The 21,661-nt window shown below is 42.1% G+C and overlaps 1 protein-coding gene across 1 annotated transcript in view; it reads right to left on the reverse strand.

Annotated features, from left to right (window-relative positions):
* The window catches only part of LOC140302510 (transmembrane channel-like protein 3), a 97,218-nt gene that overhangs the window by 45,317 nt on the left and 30,240 nt on the right, over positions 1 to 21,661 (reverse strand). The window contains exons 6-10 of the mRNA XM_072381323.1: positions 18,682 to 18,757; positions 17,273 to 17,354; positions 16,926 to 17,032; positions 473 to 571; positions 78 to 220 (exon numbers count right to left, since the gene is read on the reverse strand). Of these exons, the coding sequence (XP_072237424.1) occupies positions 78 to 220; positions 473 to 571; positions 16,926 to 17,032; positions 17,273 to 17,354; positions 18,682 to 18,757 (507 nt within the window). The remainder of the gene's footprint in view (positions 1 to 77; positions 221 to 472; positions 572 to 16,925; positions 17,033 to 17,272; positions 17,355 to 18,681; positions 18,758 to 21,661) is intronic.

The raw sequence follows: 21,661 nt of genomic DNA on the forward strand, positions 1-21,661 counted from the left end.
TCACCAAAGGTAAAACATTATTATAGCATCAAAACATTGAAATACTGGGTGTGGAGAGCAAAAAAAAAAAAAATTACTTTCGTAACAGAATGATGAAACTGTAGGCAAAGACAGCCATCCCAACTAGGAAGTATGCAAGGGGCAACCGGTACCCTGCACTGCCAATTTTCCTCACCCTGCCATAGTAACCATAGAATAGCACAGAGTACTGTAGGTAGCCCTGTGCACAATCACACAAAACATATTCAGTTAAACAAAAGTAAGGATGTATAGGACATTAATAATGACAATACTGGGGTTTCAGCTGCATCTAGAGAATGGAGAAATATTGACCTTTTGTGAAATAAATGTTGTCTCTTTCATCTTACGACACAATTTTATCTCTAACTTCATGTAACTTATTGAATAATGATCCATTGTGTCTCTATCTAGAATGTTATTGACCAAACAGTAATAGGGAAAATAGACTTGCCCCAAGAGACCAAATGGTGTCCAAGTCCTGGGCTGAGGCCATATGCTCCTTAGGGATAGTTTTACTTCTTGTTGTCCCAAATGGAGCTCCAGCCAACAGCTAGTAGAGACAAACAGACCAATTCAGTGTAGTGTGATGAAACACATCAAACACAGTTTTTCCACTCCTAGTGGTAATATCTTTCATTTCAAAGATAGATGTTTTGTAGACTCCATCCACCCTGGCCTCTGGAGTAACATAATTTGTTTGTTTTATATGTATAGATGCATAGTTAACATAATTAATGCATGTTTTAAACTTTATCCACAACTGTATTTGAAGAGATGCATCATGCAAATGCATTTAATGTAAATGCTGCATGACCAAGCCCTAAAATGTGTGTGTAGTATCATGAACACAGAGAAAAAAATTATATATCTCTAGCATTACCCTGTGAAGGAGACAATCCTATAAAAATAAATTAGACTTATTGTGTGTTATATGAGGAAGAGAGGTATAGCTGAGGTAGACTGACCCCAAATTCTCTTAGGTCAAATAATTTGCAGCATAAGACAAACAGAGACATAAAATCTGACAGAGCATCCAAGATATTTGATGGTAGGTGATTTTACTCACTAAGCAGAAGCAAGATAAAGATGGGATGTGTGAGCGGAGACACTGAAAGGTTAGTTCCAACAAACCATGGAGGTAAGTAAGATGAAGACAAGATAAATGGAGGAATAAGATCAGGCAGCAGGAATGTCTATAAGTAATACCAAAGCAAACTGCATGTGTCTAGATATCAGTAACAGGGATAAATACAGCAACATTTACCCCCTTTCTGTTGTCTGCAGGTTGTACTTGTTTGTGAATGACCTGCATACTTGTTCCAAAATACATATCGCTGGAATGTATAAAAAGATTAATTAAATGAGAAACTTAAGATTGAAAAGCACAGGTTCAGTAGTAATGCTGATATATTTTTTTCTCTAAGAAATTGTTCAGAAAGGTCCATTTTTTAAAATAAACCAATTGTGATCATGTCAGAGTATGTTTTGTTACATACAGTTCCAAGAGCGTAAGTTTGCATAGGGACCATAGGGACAAGTCACAACCAAAGTTTGGAAAAGACAGAATTGTCCCTACCAATATTTTTGATAATATTCAAATATGTTTTTTTTACATGATGCATTAAATATAATATTTCTTTACAAACTCATTCGTAGTATTAAGCATTTGTAGAGAACTATTTTTCCAACGTGCCCTCTCGTCGCAATGTTCAGTGTAACCTGCATGGCAACAAGGTTAGATGTGCTGACATTTGATTGACTGAAGGTCAGTCCCCCTTGTCACCGCTCCCGTCAAAGAGATGAGCTGTGGAGCAGCCTTGCTGTAAAATGCTGTATTGACGGTAAAATATCAGCTTGGCTGTTGCAGACAGGTTTGACGCCACAATATCATGAAAGTAAATCCTCACATTAATATTTTTACCTGTGTTTCTGTTTTGTAAATAGAAAATGTCACCAAAAAAAGAAAAGACATTAAAAGTTATTTCATCACCCAGAAAGTAAGTAATAGCTAACTACCCACACTATGCTAGCCTTCTAGCCTAACGTAAACACTCATTCTGCTATGGAAAAGTGTTATTAAGGTGTTATGATGTGAATGTAACGTAGGCTTGGAGGCTAGTTTTATTTTACATGAGCATTTCTTTTAATCAGGAAATGTTTATTGCTCTCTATTTTTGAATTATAAACAAAGTTGGTTCCATAAAGCCTAAATCTTGGCTATTCCTGTAATATTTAAAGGTGTTTTCTAGTAAGTTTGAAAAGTGTAATGCATATAGTCATCATATAAGATCCACATTTTATTCATTGATACATCATTTTGAAATACATTCAGGATACTCAGAGATCCAGTACAGATGTAGTGCAGGTTGAGGAAACAGCAGCAGGAACATCAGGGCTTCAATTGATCAAGAATTTTTTTGTTCAGCATAATTCAGTAACTATTTTCTTTTTATTTCCCAGTGTGGGTTGGAGGTGGGGTTGCTGGGAAGTGTCCCTAACAAAGCTAAGACCAAACTTACACCCTTGTACAGTTCTGTTTTGTGAGTTGCAACTCAGTTTCACTCCAAAACAGGTAATAGCAATTCTTGTCCACATTAGTGGTATCAAGGTTCCAAAATGTTTAAAAGTTTTATGTTACATATTGTTTTATATAGGGTAGAATTCATGTAATGTGCTATCTGAATATTTATTAATTAACAAGAATGATCCCAGGTTTGTTGTCAGTACTACTTACAGTAGCTGACAAAGGGGCATATCTACTATTACTCTGCACTTGTTGCAAAGTTGTTTTTGAAGTACAATAAATTACTTTTGGGATATACTAAAGAGGAGGCGCAGAGATAAATTCGAGCCTGAAAGGTGTGAACACTGATTCCCCTGATCCTGCAGCATGTGTATTTTTGGGAGTAACTCTTCAAGAACAACAAATTCAAAGAGAAAAGTCCTTAAGTGAATTACTGCAACTAATTTACAAACTTTGCAGCTCACAATGCTCTGCAATTCCCTAGATGACTACAACTGTGATCTATTAGCAATAAAACATAATTAACACAGATCTTACTCCAAATTTGATAAAAGAAGCATAGAAAATGAATATTTTTCTAAACATATGTCCAGGTGCGCTCCAAAAACAATTGTGCACCGTCCAACAAAACTCCATCACTTTGTATGATATCCTCTCAAGACTTGTCACTGTCACAATAGTTCATGTCTCAATTGCATCCTAAAATTAGATTTAGCTTTGCAGTCCATTTTGCCACATTTTAAGTTAAGAAACTTAAAAAAAATAATAAGAATTTTAAAACTGTATATGCAAATGAATTTTCTGTATATATATATATATATATATATATATATATATACATATATATATATAAATTTCATTGTCTATTAGTGATGCATTAGTCCTCAACAAGCTCATTTACAACTGGCTCAGTGTGTACATAGCAGAAGAGGTCTAAGCCCTTTCTTGGAGCCTAGACCCTTCTTGGCTTTTGTAGCTTATGGACACAACATGGAAGCCCCATTCAAAAACTAAGAAGGTTGGCTTTATTTTCTAATCACCATATCAAGAACCTTTACATATAAATAGAGTACTTTTTTAGCGCTTCTAGTCTAGCTGACCAAACAAAGCACACCTATTAACTAGGGGCGGGAATCTTTGGGCACCTCACAATTCCATTACGATTCAGGGGCTATGATTCGATTATAAAATGATTATTGATGGGTCTTTAATTTATGTATATTGATGCACTTTTTCACAACATTTCTTTTTGTCTCACTAAATAAACATTCCTCCCCCCTGAGCTGTCACCTTATCGTGGTGGGGGAGTTTGCATGCCCCAATGAGTCTGGGAGCTATGTTGCCCGGGGCTTCAAGCCCCTGGTAGGGTCACCCAAGGCAAACAGATCTTAGATGAGGGACCAGACAAAGAACAGCTCAAAAGACTCCTTATGATGAGTAAGAAATTTGGACCTCGTGATCCCTTGCCCGGATATGGGACACCGGGGCCTCCCCCCGGAGTCAGGCCCGGGGGTGGGGCCCGGCAGCGGGCGCCTGGTGGCCAGGCCTGTGCCCATGGGGCTCGGTCGGGCATAGCCCGAAATAATGACGTGGGTCCCCCTTCCGACGGGCTCACCACCCGTGGGAGGGGCCAAGGGGGTCGGGTGCTATGTGAGCTGGGTAGCAGCCGAAGGCGGAGGCCTTGGCGGTCTGATCCTCGGCTACTGAAGCTAGCTCTTGGGACGTGGAATGTCACCTCTCTGATGGGGAAGGAGCCGGAGCTGGTGTGCGAGGCTGAGCGGTTCTGGCTAGATATAATCGGACTCACCTCGACGCTTGGGCTCTGGAACCAGTCCTCTTGAGAGGGGTTGGACTCTCTTCCACTCTGGAGTTGTCCGTGGTGAGAGGCACAGAGCAGGTGTGGGCATACTTATTGCCCCCCGGCTGTGTGCCAGTAAATTGGGGTTTACCCCAGTGAACGAGAGGGTAGCCTCCCTCCGCCTTCGGGTGGGGGGACGGGTCCTGACTGTTGTTTGTGCTTATGCGCCAAACAGCAGTTCAGAGTACCCACCCTTTTTGGAGTCTCTGGGGGAGGCACTGGAGAATGCTCCTACCGGAGACTCCCTCGTTCTGCTGGGGGACTTCAATGCTCATGTGGGCAATGACAGTGAGACCTGGAGGGGTGTGATTGGGAGGAACGGCCCCCCCGATCTGAATCAGAGTGGTGTTATGTTGTTGGACTTCTGTGCCAGTCATGGACTGTCCATAACGAACACCATGTTCAGGCATAAGGGTGTCCATATGTGCACTTGGCACCAGGACACCCTTGGCCGCAGTTCGATGATCGACTTTGTGGTTGTATCATCGGACTTGCGGCCGTATGTCCTGGACACTCGGGTGAAGAGAGGGGCGGAGCTGTCAACTGATCACCACCTGGTGGTGAGTTGGCTCCGCTGGTGGGGCAGGATGCCGATCAGACCTGGCAGGCCCAAACGTATTGTGAGGGTCTGCTGGGAGCGTTTGTCAGAATCCCCTGTCAGAAGGAGCTTTAACTCCCACCTCCGGCAGAGCTTCAACCATGAGGGGGAAGCGGCTGAGAGTCAACACTGTGTACAGTGGGGACGGGGCTTTGCTGACCTCAACTAGGGATGTTGGGAGTCGGTGGGGGGAGTACTTCGAGGAACTCCTCAATCCTACCAACACGTGCTCGGAAGAGGCAGAGTCGGAGAGCTCGGAGGGCCTCCCATTTCTGGGGCTGAGGTTGCCGAGGTGGTCAAAAAGCTCCTCGGTGGCAAGGCCCCGGGGGTGGATGAGGTCCGTCCTGAGTTTCTCAAGGCTCTGGATGTTGTAGGGTTGTCTTGGCTGACATGCCTCTGCAGCATCGCGTGGACATCGGGGACAGTGCCTCTTGACTGGCAGATTGGGGTGGTGGTCCTCCTCTTTAAAAAGGGGGACCGGAGGGTGTGTTCCAACTATAGGGGTATCACACTCCTCAGCCTCCCTGGTAAGGTCTATTCGGGGGTATTGGAGAGGAGGATCCGTCGGATAATCGAGCCTCGGATTCAGGAGGTGTAGTGTGGTTTTCGTCCTGGCCGTGGAACAGTGAACCAGCTCTATACCCTCGGCAGGATCCTGGAGGGTGCATGGGAGTTCGCCCAACCAGTCTACATGTGTTTTGTGGACTTGGAGAAAGCGTTCGACCGTGTCCCTCGTGGAGTCCTGTGGGGGGTGCTCCGGGAATATGGAGTGCCGGACCCCTTGATAGGGGCCGTTCGGTCTCTGTATGACCGGTGCCAGAGTTTGGTCCGCATTGCCGGCAGTAAGTCGGATACGTTTCTGGTGAGAGTTGGACTCCGTCAGGGCTGCCCTTTGTCACCGATTCTGTTCCTAATTTTTATGGACAGAATTTCTAGGTGCAGCCAGGGCGTTGAGGGTGTCCGATTTGGCGACCTCAGAATCGGATCTCTGCTTTTTGCGGATGATGTGGTTCTGTTAGCGTCGTCAGGCCGTGACCTTCAGCTCTCACTGGAGCGATTCGCAGCCGAGTGTGAAGTGGCTGGGATGAGAATGAGCACCTCCAAATCCGAGACTATGGTTCTCAGCCGGAAAAGGGTGGAATGCTCTCTCCGGGTCGGGAATGAGATCCTTCCCCAAGTGAAGGAGTTCAAGTATCTCGGGGTCTTGTTCACGAGTGAGGGACAAATGGGGCAGGAGATTGACGGGCGGATCAGTGCGGCGTCTGCAGTGTTGCGGGCTCTGCACCGACCCGTCGTTGTGAAGAAGGAGCTGAGCCGGAAGGCGAAGCTCTCTATTTACTGGTCAATTTACGTTCCCATCCTCACCTATGGTCACATTGTGGGTAGTGACCGAAAGAACAAGATCGCGAATACAAGCGGCCGAAATGGGTTTACTCCGCAGGGTGTCTGGGTGCTCCCTTAGAGATAGGGTGAGAAGCTCAGTCATCCGGGAGGGGCTCGGAGTAGAACCGCTGCTCCTCCGCATTGAGAGGAGTCAGAGGAGGTGGCTCGGGCATCTGGTTAGGATGCCCCCATGACGCCTCCCTGGGGAGGTGTTCCGGGCACGTCCCACTGGGAGGAGACCCCGGGGAAGACCCAGGACACGTTGGAGAGACTATGTCTCTCGGCTGGCCTGGGAACGCCTCGGGGTCCCCCCGGAAGAGCTGGAGGAAGTGGCCCCCGGATAAGCGGCAGATGATGGATGGATGGATGGATAAATAAACATTCATAACTTGCAATTTTGAAATGTAGTTCATTTGTAATAAGAAACAAGAGTTGAATTAATTTCCATTATATTTCATTAAACTAATGGAAATGATTGTGACAGGAAGTTTGCGCACAGAAACAAAATAAAAGACGTGTTCACGGAGGATAATATTTTCCTGCACTACATCTTGAAAACGTCATAATAACATGGCTCTTGTCCAGTTCACTGCCGCCGCCAACGTTGTAGAAACTGAAATGTTTCCACACATCTGCTTTTCAATTAGAAGGAGCTGTTCTGATCTCACAGCATGGTAGGTAGCTGCGGTCAGCCATGTTTGTTTTTCTCCGTGTGGCGTGTCCGCTCATGGTGTCCCGGAGATGGCTCATGTCACGCTTCTTAGTTCTGCATTGTAGAGCCGTCTGTATTACTTTATTTAAATAATCGAAGTTTGGACGTTTGTGAATCGATTCAGAATTGTCCATCTAAGAATCTGAAATTCCCCCCACTCCTACCATTCACTCACACAGTCACACAGGACGTCTTTGTCCATAGAGCTACACAGTACTTCCTACTACAGTCATACACATTCATACACCGATGGGGTACAGTGTTTTGCCCAAGGATGCTTCGACAGGCCCAGAGAATCCTGAAGTCAAACCACCGACCTTCCGATTGATAGTGATCATCTTTCTCCTGAGGTACCGCCACCCTGCCAACATGTCAAATGGACCTTTACGAGATAACATTTGAGAAAATATTTAAAAGATTATGCACAGCTGCTAGCTAATTGGAAGTGATTCAGTAACGATGTGGCAGTGTCCTTGGAGTATATAAAAGAAAATAGTTTTTAGGCAGTGAATTTTACAAAACTGGATTATTGATTGATTGATTGTCAATGAAATAAGAATAAGGTTTTGCCTGGAAAATATCGATAAGTGCTTCACCAGGCTACTTTATAAGTGTGCACCCGTCATTTACTTTTTGATAGTTGTTAGCATTGATAGTACTTGCTGTGGTCATAGTGATCAATGCTTTTTATCAATAGAATTAAAAGAATTGTAAGGGCAATTGGGGCATAATTCTAACTTCTTGTAGCCAGTAGTTTGTGCAGTGACTATGGGTTAAAAGTCATGAAGTTTTGTACAAGCCAGAACTGTTCAGTGATGTGAAATATGAGTGGTATACGACGGTGTACTATAGAGTAACAGAAACTTACTCTTTCATGGAGAAGTATAAATATTTTACAGGAAGCCAGTGGAGTTAACATCTTAGAGACATTTGATGTTATGTGCAGCCAGGATGTTCCATGTGGCTGATAGAAACATTCTTTGTTACATAGCAAAACAAACTTAAAATTAGAGTTGGCACCTCTGCCACCCTTTGACGGAAGATGTGCAAGTGAAGCTATAGCTTATTATTGTTCATGCCATATCTGTGTCATGCTGGAGAGATCTAGGCATTAGATCTGGTAAGGTAAACAATAGAATTTTTTTTGTGCAAGACACAAACATGGAGGCCCCAGGTCAAAGGTGTTTTTGGCTACATGAGCACAAATGTTATCAAAAGGCATAAATGAGTGCAAGAATCTATCATCTTTGCGAATCCTCGTATGCTGCAGTGGTGACAATATTTCTGCTGAATCTGTTAATAAAATTACCCTAAGAAGCTGCAAAAATGAGTCTTAATTAGTAAGTAAGTAATTATTATTTATACAGCACTTGTCACAGATAAAATCACAAAGTGCTTTACAATAACAGATAAACAACAGATAAACAACCGCATATAACACAACCCCATAAAAACAGAGCATAAATTAATAGCAAGGTAAAACAAGTCAAATATCTATAAAAGGATAAGATCACATTTTCTGACTTAACCATAAGCAGTTTTTAAAAAATCTTCAATCAGTCTTCAACTGACACTTAAAGCAGTCTACACTGTTGGCAGATCTAATGTTGGCAGGGAGAGCATTCCAGTGGAGGCAAAAGCTCTGTCCCCACAGGTTTTCAAGCGGGTGCATGGTACAGACAACAGGTTCTGGTGACTGGATCTAAGTGTGCGTGAGGTGGTATGGATGTGAAAGAGATTTAAGAGGTAAGTGGGCGCTTATCCATGCAGAGCCCTGTAAGTGATGGTGAGTATTTTAAATTGAATCCTGTAAGTGACTGGAAGCCAGTGTATACAGCAGAGCAGGGGCTGACATGAGAATATTAATTTGACCTAATGAGCAACCTAGAAGCTGCATTCTGGATGGATTGTAAATGGTGAAGGACCGTTTTATTGAGTGATTAAAAATAGAGCGTTACAGTTTTCAATACGGGATGAGATGAAAGAATGAATGAGTATCTCCATGTCAGCCTCAGATACCGTGGCCCTCAGTTTGCTAATGTTGCAGAGGTGGAAGAAACATGATTTTACCAATGATTTTATGTGTGTGTTGAATGACAGAGAATGATCAAATAGCACCCCTAGTTTTCTCACAATAGGACAGACGGAAGATGATAAGGGCCCAAGATGCTGTATCATTTCAGGAACCAAGTTATCAGGGGCTATAATTGTAACCTCAGGCTTATTAGGATTTAACTAGAGGACGTTATCAGCCATCCAGTGCTTTATTGCTGCAACACAATTTAAAAGTGTAGTAAGATTAGACTTTTAGTTTTTGTTTAACACTCTCTCTCTATATATATATATATATATATATATATATATATATATATATATATATATATAAAGCTGATCCAAAATGCTACAGCCAGAGTTATGATAAGAACTAAAAGGAGAGATCATGTTTCTCCAGTTTTAGCTTCTCTTCATTGGCTCCCTGTTAAATTCAGAATAGAATTTAAGATTCTTCTTCTCACATATAAAGCTCTTAATAACCGAGCTCCATCATATCTTCAAGATCTCATTGTAAGATATTTTTCTAACAGAGAACTTCACTCCCAAACTGCAGGTTTACTTGTTGTTCCCAGAGTTTCTAAAAGTAGAATGGGAGGTAGAGCCTTCAGTTATCAGGCCCCTCTCTTGTGGAATAAGCTGCCAGTAAATGTCCGGGAAGCAGACACCCTTTCCACTTTTAAGATTAGGCTTAAAACTTTCCTTTTTGATAAAGCTTATAGTTAGGGATGGCTCAGGTAATCCTGAAACATCCCATAGTTAAGCTGCTATAGGCTTAGACTGCTCGGGGACCTCATCCGTCACAGCTTTCCTCACTTTGCTCTCTTTTCCCCCCTTTTTAATTTCTCAAATAATATTTTTTACATGTGACATTATTGCGTTATTAAGTTGTGTTTCGCTGTTCCAACAGGTATCCTTTGAATGGTGTTATGGTGTTTTCCCCCCTCTTTTCTGTCTTGTCAAACCTCAGCTGGTCGAGGTGGATGGCCACTCTTCCTGGTTCTGGTTCTGCCAGAGGTTTCTTCCTGTTAAAAGGGAGTCGTTCCTTTCCACAGTCGCCTCAGGCACGCTCAGCATGGGAGATTGGACTGAAGACAAGTTTCGCTGCAATTTGTTGGTTTCTTTAGCTAGAATATTGTTTTTGAATTGACTCTATATTAATTAATTGGATTATTTTTAAATTAATTAATTGGATTTAATTGGATTTTGATTACAATTAATTGAATTTAAATTGGCTTGAATTGGACTATATTATTTAAGTGCCTTGAGATGACAATTGTTTTAATTTGGTGCTATAGTAATAAAACTGAATTGAATTGAACACACACGCATACACTTTTATGAATACAGGTTTTGTATTATATTGTAATTTTTTTGTTGGTTTATATAACTCTGACTTGATAGATCAAGAATACTGCCATTTTTAAAATTCTCCCTTGAAAATTGATTAATTGAGAGATGACCGCTCTGCCTCGTGAATTACAGCTGCCCCAAATGCACAGATACAACATTTAAATGCTGACTTACATGCATTGCTTCCAAGTAACCTAAACAGTCAGAGCATATACAGGAGAAAGCATTAGAGTTGCTGCATGTATTTGTCCTAAACTATTGTCTGCTACCTGCCAAGTACAAAAATTAGGCACAACATTTAAGGTGACAAATGGCAATATTGTTTCATATTTTTTCATGCTAATCCCAACTAAAATTCCTGAAAGGCAGAACATTCCCCACTTGGCATCTGTCATGTTTTGAGTTTTTTCTTGCTTTCAGGGTTTTAGGTTAGTTTCTGGTCATGTTTTTTCCCCTGTCACTTAGTTTCACTCAAGTTTTCATTCACAGCTACATTGCTGCAACATGGTGATCACTATCACCCTGGCTGGACTTGATGAGGACTTTGTAATCAAGGTGAGTGGACAATGCACAAAACCTTTTGTTTGTTGAACAAAGATCCAAAATCTTTATGGACAGAAATTCTAGATGTAGCCAAGGACCGGAGGGTTTCTATTTCTGTTATCTTGGGATTGCATCTTTGCTGTTTGCAGTTGATATGGTCCTGATAATTTCCAGCAGTATCTTGGGCAGTTTGAAACTGAGTGTGAAGCAGTGAGAATGAGAGTTGGCACCTCAAAGTCTTAGGCCATGGGCAACCTATTCAAGATTGGAAGTGAGTCACTGCCTCAGGTGGAGATGTTTGAGTATCTTGGGATCCTGCTCATAAGTGTGGGAAGAACATATTGGAAGATTCACTGGTGGATTTGGGCAACATGTGCAGTGATACGGACATTATACAGGTCTGTCGTATTGAGCGAGCTGACTTGGAGAGGGTTTACAACTGTGTCCCCCTTGGTGTATTTTGCAAGAATGAGCCTTTGGGCTACCCTTCAACGAAGATGCTATTTTTAAAAAACCTGTATGGACAAACTGTATGATCTTTTGAGGTAAGAGACACTGATTGGCTAACACTCCAAGAGCCCATAAAGGATTGACTACCGGGGAAAAGAGCTTATATAAAGACCTGGGATGATAACAGCAGGTTGACTCATCCCCCTCACCTACCAACCAGCCACACTTTTGCCACAAGTCATGTCGAGCTTAACTTTGTACATTCATAAATTGGAGTTTGTAGGGGTGGGCTGCCATATTTATTTATTTTTTCGTTTCTCCTGTTTTGTTTGAACAGGGAGTGATTGTCTTTTCTTTTGATTTGCTTTGTTTAGATAATTTTCTCTCCTGACATGGATAGCTTTATTTGTTTGTTGTCCTGAGTCTTATATTTTAACTACAAGTATATTACTCATACAACTTGTAAATAAATTTTCATGTTGAAAAATCTAAACTATATCTCTGTGGCTGTTTGAGACCTGAGGAAGATTGTAGTTACAATCTTTTATGTTATCTTTTTTAGGTTACCCCTAGACTGGGCTAAACAACTAGCCTCCATGTAGCTGGTTGCCCTTTTAAGCTTTAAGCTCAGGTCTTCCACCAGAAATGGTAAACAGATTGTATTTGTATAACTGACCACTTGAAGTGCCACATTCATACAGTCTATAACTATGTGCTTTCTACTCATTCACACACATTCGTACACCAGTGAATGCATTGGTAGGCAAAGTGGGGTTCAATTTCTTGCATTTGTCTTGCAAATTTTGCCCAAGTACACTTCGACATGTGGCCCGGGGAAGCCGGAGTCAAGTCACCGACCTGCCGATTGGTGGGCGACTGCTCTTCCTCCTGAGCTTAACTGTTCCTAGGACTATGTTTTACTGGACAGAGATCTCTGGTGTTGTTCCCTAGGTTTTTAGGCGCAGCCTTAAGTGCTCTGATTACCTGAGGTCTAAGGCACAGTACAAGGCAGTGCAGTGCTGGACTGAGGAGGCTACATTGTCCTTGCAAGGATGTTTTGAGGACAGCATATTGGAGCTCTTTCAGGACCCAGACATTGAGCTGCACACGTTCTCTGTGCTGTCATACATCAGTTTCTGCTTGGACAATGTAACTACAAGAAAACAGGTGAAAATATTCCCAATATCAGAGCACTACTCCAGGCCAGGGATTTAGCACTGAGATCTAGAGACAGGGAGAACAACAGGAAGGCTAGAGCAGACCTGAACAGAGACACCAAGTCTGCTAAAACAAAGTACAGAAAGCAGATAGAGGTCAGTTTCAAGGAAAACAACCCCTGCTCCATGTGGAAAGGCATCCAGAACATTATGGACTATAAACGTTGCCACAACACCCCTCCCCTACCGACACCTCTCTCCCAGATCAGCTCAATGCTTTTTCCTCCTGCTTTGAAGAAGACAGCATACTGTCAGAGGACACACAGCTGACACCATCAGAGCAGGACCAGCCCCCCCACCAATCAACTACATCAGGTACTGCGATTCCTGTGTGGAATCATCATCAGCAAAGCACCAGGACCAGATGGAGTACCAGGGAGGGTGCTGAAATCATGTGCCCATCAGCTTGCTGCAGTATTCACAAACATCTTCAACCGTTCGCTTCAGCAAGCTACAGCAAGCTAAAGCTCCCACCTATCTGAAAACTGCCACCATAATCCCCATGCCCAAGTCCTCTGCCATCACAGGGTTGAATGATTACCGACCTGTGGCTGTGACACCAGTGATCATGAAATGCATGGAGAGACTGGTGTCACATTGAATGCCCCAAAACTTGCATCAGGATGCTGTTTGTTGACTTCAGCTTGGCATTTAACTCCATCAGCCCCAGCCGCCTGATCAGCAAACTATATACACTGCAACTTGGAACCTCTCTCTGTCTGTGGCTCAAGGACTTCCTCACTAGCAGACCCCAGCATGTCAGGATAGGCACCTCCACCATCGTCCTCAAAACTGGTGTTCCTCAGGGCTGTCTTCTGACTCCAGTCTTGTACACGCTTCGTCGCCACCCATGGCTCCAACACCCTCATCAAATTCACATATGATACAACCATAGTGGGGCTGATCAACAAAGATGATGAGGCACCACACAGGGAGGAAGTCCAAGCATTGGCGGCCTGGTGCAGTGACAACCACCTCTATCTCAACCCTCTAAGCGCCATGGTCGACTTAAGTCTACAAGATGGCGCCTTGAATAGAACGGCCCATGGTGGCAAAAATAACATCATATTTTGTTCCTACTCTCCACTTCTGGTTGGCAGACATGTCACACTTCACCTCTGACGTAAAAAATGTCATCCTTCTATATGTAAAATTATTACACTACAACAAGTTGAATCAGTATGACTTCTTCACCAAGCAGTACACCATTGAGCTACAGCAGCAGAGCGATATAGTCAGCATTAGCAAGTATTTTTTTCCAATAATCGCACAATGTCCACTAAAAAGTTTCCCTGCAAAGAAGCGCTGGGTCTTCTATTCGCTAATCCTGATTCTGAAGGGGAAAATCTACCTTCAGGAGATGATGGTCAGCTGTTAGTTAGTCTCGGTGCTAGTGGGGACGCGTTCCCGCCCTGCGTCCCTGCCTCACCAACAGTCGGATAAAGTGTTTCCCTACACCAAACACCAACTTCAGATCCTTTGTCCAGAAATGTTGGTGGTGAGGAAAATGTTTCATGGGGTCTAAGTTTGCATCGAGGAGTTAGCAGGGATGGTAGTACTGGAGGGAACGAGGCTGGGTGTAATGTGCGTGTTCTGTCTTTTTATGGAGCTCGCCAAGTGAACGCTGTGCTTTCTGACACGGTGCCTTCACAAAGTGTCCGCAATCGTGCAGGCAGTAGCTTGACAAATCTCGATGGACATGTCAGACGTGGTCGAAGTGTCAGTGGGAGAGCTGGGGGAAAACGTAGCGGCGCAGTTCATGCAGACGCAGCCATGCTGTGTCTGTTCACTGACTGGAGCGCGTGTTGGCGCACTTGGTGGAGACATGACAGGAGCGCATTTAGAGGCAGACGCGCTGTCACACAACGCAGAGCCAAGTCAGCCAACATGCGTCTCACTAAGCCAGGTTATGGACATGCAGGCTTTGAGTATTTGACTGAGGTGGGGTACCAAAATTGGATAAAGCCATTTGATGAAACAATTTGTCAATTTGCTTCCTACATAAACTTTAGGTCATCCTTGACATTTCTCTAATTTACAGAAAGTCTATCTCCTATCACTTTTAAGATATAGCCTTTTGAAATTTATTTGTCAAAATCAAGGATTTTCGAAAAAACCTCTGGCGCCTTAACACCAAGAGGACAATAGAAATCAAGGACTGCACTCTGGCTTGAGCATCAATGGGGAAGAAGTGGAGTGGGTCACAAACTTAAAGGAGAACAATTATACTCTTTTTGCACCAGTTCACACAGATTGCAGGCACCTTAATGACATGTCTGTGAAATCATTTGGTCAAATTTGGCACGGATCAAGCACAGCAGCCCTCTCTGTAAACTGTCTGTTGCACTCAAGCGCTGAGGCAGTCAATTTACCTGCTGTTGCAGTGGCAGCTGCTGCTCACTCTGCCCCCCTCTGCCGCCCAACGTCCGCCGTCAGGCTGCTATGAGCTGCTATGCTATGAGTTGAGCATGAGCACTGGTCATGGCTGCCTCCACACCGTTGCAACCATATGTTTGAGCCAGAGTCAGACCCTGAGAATGTATATACTCTAATATAACACAACCTGCTGTATAAATTATTTATTCCAGCGTTGTTTGTACCTGCATGAACTAGCGGTTAGCATTAGCCTGTAGTAATCGGACAAAAGAAACACAAAGTACACTTACATCGTCTGTCCTTTTCCCATGGATTGTCAGTATTGATCCCTCTTTTAGGAAAGGTTTTGCCAACAGTCCTGCATTGTACTGACCCAAATTGTGGAAGCAGTCCATGCCAAAATGTTTGGCACCTACAGATAAGTTTATGTCGACGGTGGCCGGAACTTCATAATCAAAAATAAACTTTATTTATGATGGTCCTCTGCAGCCAACAACAGAGCAACTTACACGCTTAACTCTCAGATTCGCCATACTGCCAACCTTTTTTCTTAGCTGCAATGAATGAAATATGGGTGCCTCACCTGAGCTTTGCTGTTTTATAATCTGTAGGGCGTGGTGGGTGAAGAAGTGTTGGCCACTGTTGGAGTTCAGATTCCACTCCCCCCCCACGTAGGAAGGGGAGCAGAATCTGAATGCGCCGCCCAGACGAGAGGGACAAGAGAGTGAGTGGACACAGCAGCGCATGTGAAATGGATACAGTTGTTGCTTTTAACACGGGGTTGTACGCACCCCAAATTCAATTATTAGCGTAGAAGAGCTGAAAAGGGGATTTTTGCACAATACGTCCCCTTAAACTTAAAGTTTCTAGGACTGCACATCTCAGAGGATCTGGGCTGGACTGTGACTACCACCCAGACTATTAGAAAGGCCCAGCACTGTTTCTTTTTTCTGAGAACACTGAGAAGGAAACAAATTCCTCCACTTCTACTGAAAAACTTTTTAACACAGCATAATAGTGTGTCCTGATCTATGGATGTACGGTGTGGTATGCCAGCAGCACAGCATCTGAGAAGAAACAACTGCATCGGGTTGTCAAGAGTGCTCAGGGTATTATTGGCTCCCCCACCCCCATGCCTAGAGGAGATCTACGCCACAAAGATCTGGGAAGACCCTGTGTTCTCAGGACATTCTCTTTTCACCAGCTTTCTGTCAGGATTTAGATATTTTTTCATGTATTGTCTTGTCACTTCCTGTTTTATTTTGAAATATTGACATCTCCTCTCGTTTCAGATAACTTGCCCTTCCTCCCATGTCTAGTGTCTGATTGTTTTCCCTGATTCCCTAAGTGTTTCCACCTTTTCCCCTGTGATCCTCATGTGTTTCAATAATCTTCGTCTCCCTGTGTCCAGTGCCAGTTTGTCACGTCGTCTGTCCGTTATGCTAGCCATCCGAACCATTCCGTGTATTTATTCCCTGTTGCAGACTCAGAGTCATGCGAGCCTGCACCAACAGACTTAAACATAGCTTCTTCCCCATGGCTGTGAAGAGACTGTTGCAGGAACCATTTTCTGTCCCAACCGTCCCTATGCTCTAATGTCAAAACAGTTTTGATGGTAATGAATATTAATAAGGTGAAGAAAAACATTTTCTCTCTCTAAAGAGGGTTATGTAAAGTTCAGTGTTCATAATATCCTAAATAGAATAGGATATCAATGTACTAAATCAATTGAAAACCAAAAATAAAGATTCAAAGGTTAAAAGATTAAAATGATCTCTATTGAAACTAATTACATACCTGTGCATCAGAAATTGCTATTTACTGACTAATTTACTTACCTCTGGTAAGACAATGAAAGCCCCAGTCATGATAGTGAGGACAATGTTGATTCCAAACAACCAACGGAGGAAGATAAAGTATGAGGCCACACCCGATCCAAAGTGACCTTAAGAAAAGGAAACACTATATATTTAGATATATACTGTACATATACAGCTTTTTAGCTGAAAACCTATATACTGCTGGGACTAACAGATATTGTTTATATTTAATTTCTCTCTCTGCACCTTATGTAATGTACCTACATCACATACCATATTATATAAGAGGGTCTACTTCACTAAAATCATGGCTAGGTCTTTGTGGCATTAACTTGATTAATTCTGTTGAGCAATAGATTACTTACTTTCAATCTTCTTGATCCTTACTTCCCATGGAATGAACAGAACAACAATGTTGTAAAGCAGACGTGAAAGCTTTTTCAGCAACTACAAGGGAGGGGAGATATGGTTAAACAAAAAAAATAAATCTCACAGAGCAAATACTGATACTAACAAAGTTTTCAAATATAACAAAAACACTTCTGCTTTTGCTTCTAAGACATGATTTGTTTATCAACAAGATATTTTACCATTTCTATAATTATTCATTTTAGTTTTCTAAATTCAAAATGAGTAAAAATATACCACTGTTGACTCATTTTCCCTTTTTAAAAAGATCACTGTGGGTTGCATTATTCTGTCTGTAATTCTTTAATTATTATCTTTCATTTCAGTAATCCACTCTAATCTTTGAAATCAGAACAGAGCTGATCATCATTAATACAGATAAGTCAGCTGGACCAATTATTCTGATTTTTAATTAACTGTGAGCTAAATTGTTAATAATAACTCATGTGACTGCTCACTAAAAGTAATTTCATTCAAATGGGGCAAAGCGGTCTGAACATTTTAATTAAGCTGAGCTATAACAACAAGGCCATAAATTCACTCATTCTGCTGTGCTATTGCAGCACAGCTATCCCTCTCTCTGTCTGTCCATTTATCTGCTTCTCTGTATGTGTCTATGTGAAACTCATACAGATATATACAGGCGGTAATATGTGTGTGTTCAGTTCACAGGAAAGAAAAGAGCTTTGTAAAACTAGACTTCACCAGGCTGTACTATGTACATCCAGCATGCTTTATGATTCAGGCCCCGATCATAAAGTTACTGCAGTGCAGTGAAATAGCAGAGTAGCGCTTGTGACCTTGTTGTCAGTTAGAATAAACTTTTAGTTTACATATTGCAATAAAGTTACAATGACACACTAAAGAAAACTGTTTCATAAAACAGTCACATTTGAGACATTTTTGTTTTTTAAGAGTTAACATTGCAGTGACACAATTGCTAACAATAAGTGTATTACGTTTAGTGTCATGGACAAAATCTGTGTTCCGCTTGAAAAAAAAAACATTATTTCTCTGTGCTGCTGAAAATTTGAGAATGATGGGTTCATACCACATTATTCCTTGGGCACTCCTTGATAAAGGATAACCACTTCATGTCACTAACCAATTAACCTTCAAGATGAACCACTAAGATTACCAAAAATCTTTGAATCCAGCAACTATTTAATAATAAGCCTGTTATTTGCTTGAATTCCCAACAGTGGTGGTCACTTTAATTGTTCAGCTCTACAAATTATCTGTCACAATTAACATACAATAAGCTTTAATTTATTAAAATATATTTAAAACTTAGGACCAGAGTGAACTTATCTTGAAGATTAGCTTTGTGTGTGAAAATGAGATTGAATTGTTGCTATGTACATACATCAGCTCCAGCAGTCTGATAACCTCTTGTTCTAGTCAGTCGACCCTCATACTGTAGGACAATCTCTCTCGCCTGCCTGGGAAACAAGCACACAGGTGAAAACCCATTACATAAAAATATATTTATATAAAACACTGTGAACAAGGTTTTCATTATCATTATTATTATCATGATTGCCTTAGTATTCTGTTGGCATGAATTCATTACATTTACAAATTTACAAAGTAAATTAGATAGATAGATAGATAGATAGATAGATAGATAGATAGATAGATAGATAGATAGATAGATAGATAGATAGATAGATAGATAGATAGATAGATAGATAGATAGATAGATAGATAGATAGATAGATAGATAGATAGATAGATAGATAGATAGATAGATAGATAGATAGAAAGAAAAATATAAATGTAAAAAAAATGTAAATATGTATCTGAAAACTTGAAAGGCCACAAGATGCAAATCTTAGAAATATTTTTTTTTCATGTAAAGATCTGCTTTGTGAAGTAAATCTCAAGTTTCTAAGTATGCTTCAAAACCCACTTTCAGATGCAACAAAAAATTAAATCAGTTTTTTTTTTTAAATTAAATTGAATGAATAATAATAAAAATAAGTATATCTTTTTAAGTTTTTGTTCTGCATTAGTTTGGAAGCTGTGCTACTTGAGTGGGTTCTCCTAGTATATTTGACACTTTTCAATATCAGTTATGAGATGTGACAGCTTTGCGGCTTTGCTTTGCGGTAAGACGTATTGCATCACTTCCTGTTGCCTTGTATGTGTACTGTGACATTTCTTGCTCCTCTTGAACTACTAATAATCATCTTATTTCTCCCTATAATTTACATATCTTGCATAGATAACTCAATCACATACTTGTCATATTCTAACGCTCACTCTTACAGATCTTTTGTCTTTATTTTTCACTTTTTAGCAGTGTGTAAGGTTCTCTAGCTTAGCATGGCTACCAGTTCTCTTCCCCATCTGTAACAAATGTAGTCTTTTTGTGGTTTTGGAGGCGATGTTATCTGAATTAGAAGCTAAGCTCTGCACTGTTGAAAACCACCCGATAGCGAGCCAGGCGCCTTCAGCCAGTGCGGAGCCAACTAGCCTAGCGAACTCTATTAATCGTCCCCTAGCAGATCCCGAGCAGCCGGGACCTCAGAGTGGCTGGGACTGTCAGGAAGGGCAATCATAGTCCTAAAGTCAAGCCCGTGGTTCACCATCAACTTGTCCATGTTTCAAATAGATTTTTCCCACTCAGCGACACACCTGGGGCCTCATGTACAAAGGGTACGTACGCACAAAAAAGTGGCGTACACACTTTTTCACGTCAACGATCAGATGTATCAAGAGCGAAATGACCGTGGAAATGTGCGGTGTCTCACGCAAATTTCAGGGCTGTCGTACGTACTTTTCTACAGCGGTTGTTTCTTTGGCGACACTTACAGGTGATGTTGGGAAACTGTTATAATGAATAAATTTAAACACAATTTGTCCTCAGAATGAGCGATGTGCACATCTGAGACACATGAACAATTTTCACTGATAAACAATTAACACACCCATGTGTCTGCAATTACAGTTACAGTGAATATAAAAGTATGCGCAAAGTGGTAAAATGAATACTATTAAAAACAATAGCTGCTTTAGCGGTGTTGGAAGACATAGCAAATGGTGCAATAAGGAGAGAGCGTGTATTTAGAGACAGGCATGATTTGTTGGAACATGAGGACAAGTGGCTCATCAGCCGTTTTAGGTTCCGGAGGGCAATCCTACTGGAGCTATGCGCAGAGCTGTGGCCGGCGTTGGACCGCAACACAGCGAGGAGCCACGCGCTGCCTGTTCCCATACAGGTAATGACCACGTTGGGGTTCCTGGCAACCAGGGCATTTCAAAGGGAGCTGGCCGACCGATCGGGACTGTGCCAGTCGACCCTGAGCCGAGCCATGCCAGCCGTCTGGGACGGGATTATCCGCATCTCAGCAGGTATATCAAATTCCCACAATGCAGCTGAACAGGCCAACATGAAAGCAATTTGCAGCGACAGCCGGTTTTCCTAATGTAATCGGAGCTATCGACTGCACACACATTGCTATAAAAGCGCCATCACAGGATGAATTTGTGTATGTCAACAGGAAGCAATTCCATTCCATCAATGTACAGATCATTTGTGATGCGCAAATGCACTTAACTAACATTGTGGTGAGGTGGCCTGGTTCAACGCACGACTCATACATTCTGAGTAACAGCATTGTTGGGAACAGACTACAAGCTGGCCAGCTTGGGTGGCACTGTGGGCTTCTTGGTGAGTAACTTTATTCGTGTAATTGTCCTAATATTATTCCCCATGAAGTGCATTGAGCATGTGCGCAGAAAATTTCTATCCCGTCTTCACAGCATCATAGTTGGTGGTTAAAGTTAGTAACTTGCTGTTTTTTTGCTGGTTGAACAACAGCTTAAGATCTTTCTAACAAGCCCCTGATCATCTCTGTGTGCACATGTTAATAACCCCGTGCATTTGAAATGTCTCAATGAGTCTCACCTTTTCCCCGGTGCACTTCTGCTCTAGATTACTGTATGAACACGTTTGTTGTGAGTTACACAAATGTAGGTATTTATATAAGTAATCAGAGTCACCCACATGTGCTCCCACCACCCTTGAGAGAGCAGTGTTACCCATAGTTGTGTCGCCTCTCTGTTCAACTCCTCAGCATTAAAGGCCCCGCTCACGCTCTCCCACCCACTCCTCTTACGTTTGCTGCTTATATCGTAGGCCAGCGTGCCAAAGAGCACATTTTTCTCCTCCACTTCAGAAAGTAGCACCTCCATCTCACTTTCCGTTAAGTTATTCTTTTTTCCGTGTTACGCATTCTTTATTCTTTATTTTCTGATCGTGCAGAGAGGGGAATCGCAGGTGTAGGGCTCATTTAAATATTACTTGCATATTTAAGTAGGGGCGTGGACAGGGAGGAGTC

The sequence above is a fragment of the Leuresthes tenuis genome, unplaced genomic scaffold, assembly GCF_036924035.1.
Source record: "Leuresthes tenuis unplaced genomic scaffold, fLeuTen1.0.hap1 SCAF_2, whole genome shotgun sequence".
Taxonomy (NCBI): Eukaryota; Metazoa; Chordata; class Actinopteri; order Atheriniformes; family Atherinopsidae; genus Leuresthes; species Leuresthes tenuis.